The sequence below is a fragment of the Pundamilia nyererei genome, unplaced genomic scaffold (assembly GCF_000239375.1).
Source record: "Pundamilia nyererei isolate P.nyererei 1_Seehausen unplaced genomic scaffold, PunNye1.0 scaffold00469, whole genome shotgun sequence".
Lineage (NCBI taxonomy): Eukaryota > Metazoa > Chordata > Actinopteri > Cichliformes > Cichlidae > Pundamilia > Pundamilia nyererei.
Window position 1 is genome coordinate 226,056 of NW_005187870.1, and position 2,460 is coordinate 228,515.

Sequence of the window (2,460 nt, forward strand, 5' to 3'; positions counted from 1 at the left end):
GGTAAATATCATGCAATTTGTTTTTACTCATTATCCAAACAAGGACATGAGATCAGGAAGTGACTCACCATGTGGTTTTTTTTTTAAGACAACTACCTGCCAAACTGCTGCAAACCTATATGACCTTTATTTTTCTATTATGTAGACCTAACCAGAACAAATCTTTAAAAACTTGAACTGAAGTTTTGTTGCAACTGCTAAATGCCACCTTTGGCATATGCAATATGAGCCATATATCTCAACAACACATAACAAGCATAATGTAAGGGTCTGTCGTTTCTGCTCTGCAGTTCATTAAGACTGTTTTTTCATTTGACCCAAAGTTAAGTGTGCAGGTAAATTGACATTAAGGTCACGGCTTGACCTAGATTTGACATTATTGTGAAATGCTGCATAGCATGTAGGAACTATTGTAGAAATGTACACTGAATGTGGAGTAGATTTTTTATAAAAATGCTTATTTAAATAGCGAGTAAACATTAAAAAGATTTGTTATCATGTAAAAATCAGTTTACCTTTTTTATCCAGTATTTTGCCAGAGAACTAAATCAGTCTTATCCGTGTTTTTCTTTTTTTTTTCTTTCAGAAAAGCGACTCCTGCAGGCTCAGAATGAGAAAGAAGGCATTGAGTCAGACCTCTCCTCTATGTTTCCAAAGGTTGGCTAATCATCTTCTCATCTTAATGTAATTATGCCTCTGTTGACTGATAGCATCCAGTTAAAGCTAGTAAAATTCAGTACACATGATCCACATCACCATCAGCATGGGACAAATTCAATGGCAAGAAATGCTTTAAAGTTTTTCTCCTCATGCCAAACACTGAGCTGCTGGTTGAATTCACTGAGTGCACTTCCCTGTCACGCTCACTATTAGAGCGTTCAAATCACTGTGCAAATATAATGAATGCAATGCAGAAAGAATGTGTTGTATGCCTTGTAAGCCTCAAGTGACTTCAGGATTCTGCAGTTTCATGCACTTAGTTGTTATGCGGCTTCATCTTTTAGTCCCGGATGTCACCACTTTGTCTGAGTCAACCAATTACCAGCTCAGATCTGGGTTTGCACTATAAAATCTGACGTCTGCGTGTGTCTCTCTCCCCCAGCTCGACTCCACAGTGTGTAAAGAGATGTCTGTCTCGGACACAGAGGTGTCAGATGTCACATGGACAGACAATGGTACTTTCAACCTGTCAGAGGGACACACACCACAGACTGAGAACTCAGAGGGTAAGTTTCATTTGACGCTCTTCTGACTGACGCCGAGAGCTACTTTGTGTCTCACATATTTAGGTAACTGGTGTTTCTTCCTTTTTGTGTCGGGGCCACTTTGATCAGACTTTGACAGAGAAGAACCGTTCATTGGTGGCCTACTTGAATTCCCTTCACTTGATAATGGCATGACCACCAATGGCGACGACGACGACGACCTCAGCCTCGGCCTTGCTTCACCTCCAACTCGGCTCCAGGATCCAATCAAATCCAAGCACGAACCTCAAGACCAGTCCACCAATGCCCTCGATTTGGTCAACCAGATGGCAGGTGAAGTTATCACCGCTGCAGTCACAGCTGCCATCCAGGAGAGAATAGAAGCAGCAGTCAGCTTCATGACGCCAACTGAAGACCCCAAGCGGGCGGGACTCACAGAATCGAGCAGGCTGCTGGAGCTGACCGAGGAGTCGGACAGCGAGGTGGAGGACTTTGAGCTGCTGGACCAGTCAGAGTTGGAGCAATTGGAGGGGGAGCTTGGCCTCGGAGAGAAGGCCAAAGCCAAAGAAGAGGTGCAGACCGACAGTCCCGCCTCTTCTGGCTTCTTGTCCAAACTCCTTAAACGCCACTGACGGATGAAAAGTTTGAAAGCAGATGGTGAGGTGTGGTTTCCAGAGGACATGTGGAGGGGAGGCAACTTTATAGAGTTTCAATTTAGCTTCTTCCTGTTAAGCAAACATCTACAGAACTGATCAGATAGTGCTGTCTTTTTTTAATCGAACCAGAGTAGCCCAAAGCTGAGACCACACCATATACCCTAATAATGGCTGACCAAACTGAGGCCTCTAAGATGATTTCAGTAACTAATGAAAGATCCAGGCTCATCTGAAAACAAGCGTATGGATTTTTTAAATTTATACTTTTATTATTTGCTATCAGTCAGGTGGAGGCTGGTCACTCACGTTTATAAGGCTTTATATGACTTTCAAATTAACACTGAATTGACTTAGGCGTAGTTTTCAGGTTACAGTGTCGCTATGTGGCAAGTGTGCAAAACTAGTGTAGTACAAAGTAATACAGTACAAATGCTGACTTCCCATAAGACTCAAATCTTGTGACATACTACTCCACTACTACTCCTTGGGTTGGTCCTTCACATAGAGCTGAGAGAAATTAGACATTTAATTACGCCTATGAGTCAAGTCACAGCAAGGATTAAGTCGGCTTTGTTAAAAGCTACACAAATAAAGGCTAA

At 42.4% G+C, this 2,460-nt stretch overlaps 1 protein-coding gene across 1 annotated transcript in view; it reads left to right on the forward strand.

Moving 5' to 3' along the window:
* Positions 1-2,454, forward strand: part of LOC102201593 (protein FAM134B-like) — a 6,114-nt gene extending 3,660 nt beyond the window's left edge. The window contains exons 2-4 of the mRNA XM_005753837.1: positions 587-657; positions 1,103-1,226; positions 1,335-2,454. Of these exons, the coding sequence (XP_005753894.1) occupies positions 587-657; positions 1,103-1,226; positions 1,335-1,837 (698 nt within the window). The 3' untranslated portion in view covers positions 1,838-2,454. The remainder of the gene's footprint in view (positions 1-586; positions 658-1,102; positions 1,227-1,334) is intronic.
* The last annotated feature ends 6 nt before the right edge of the window (positions 2,455-2,460 follow it).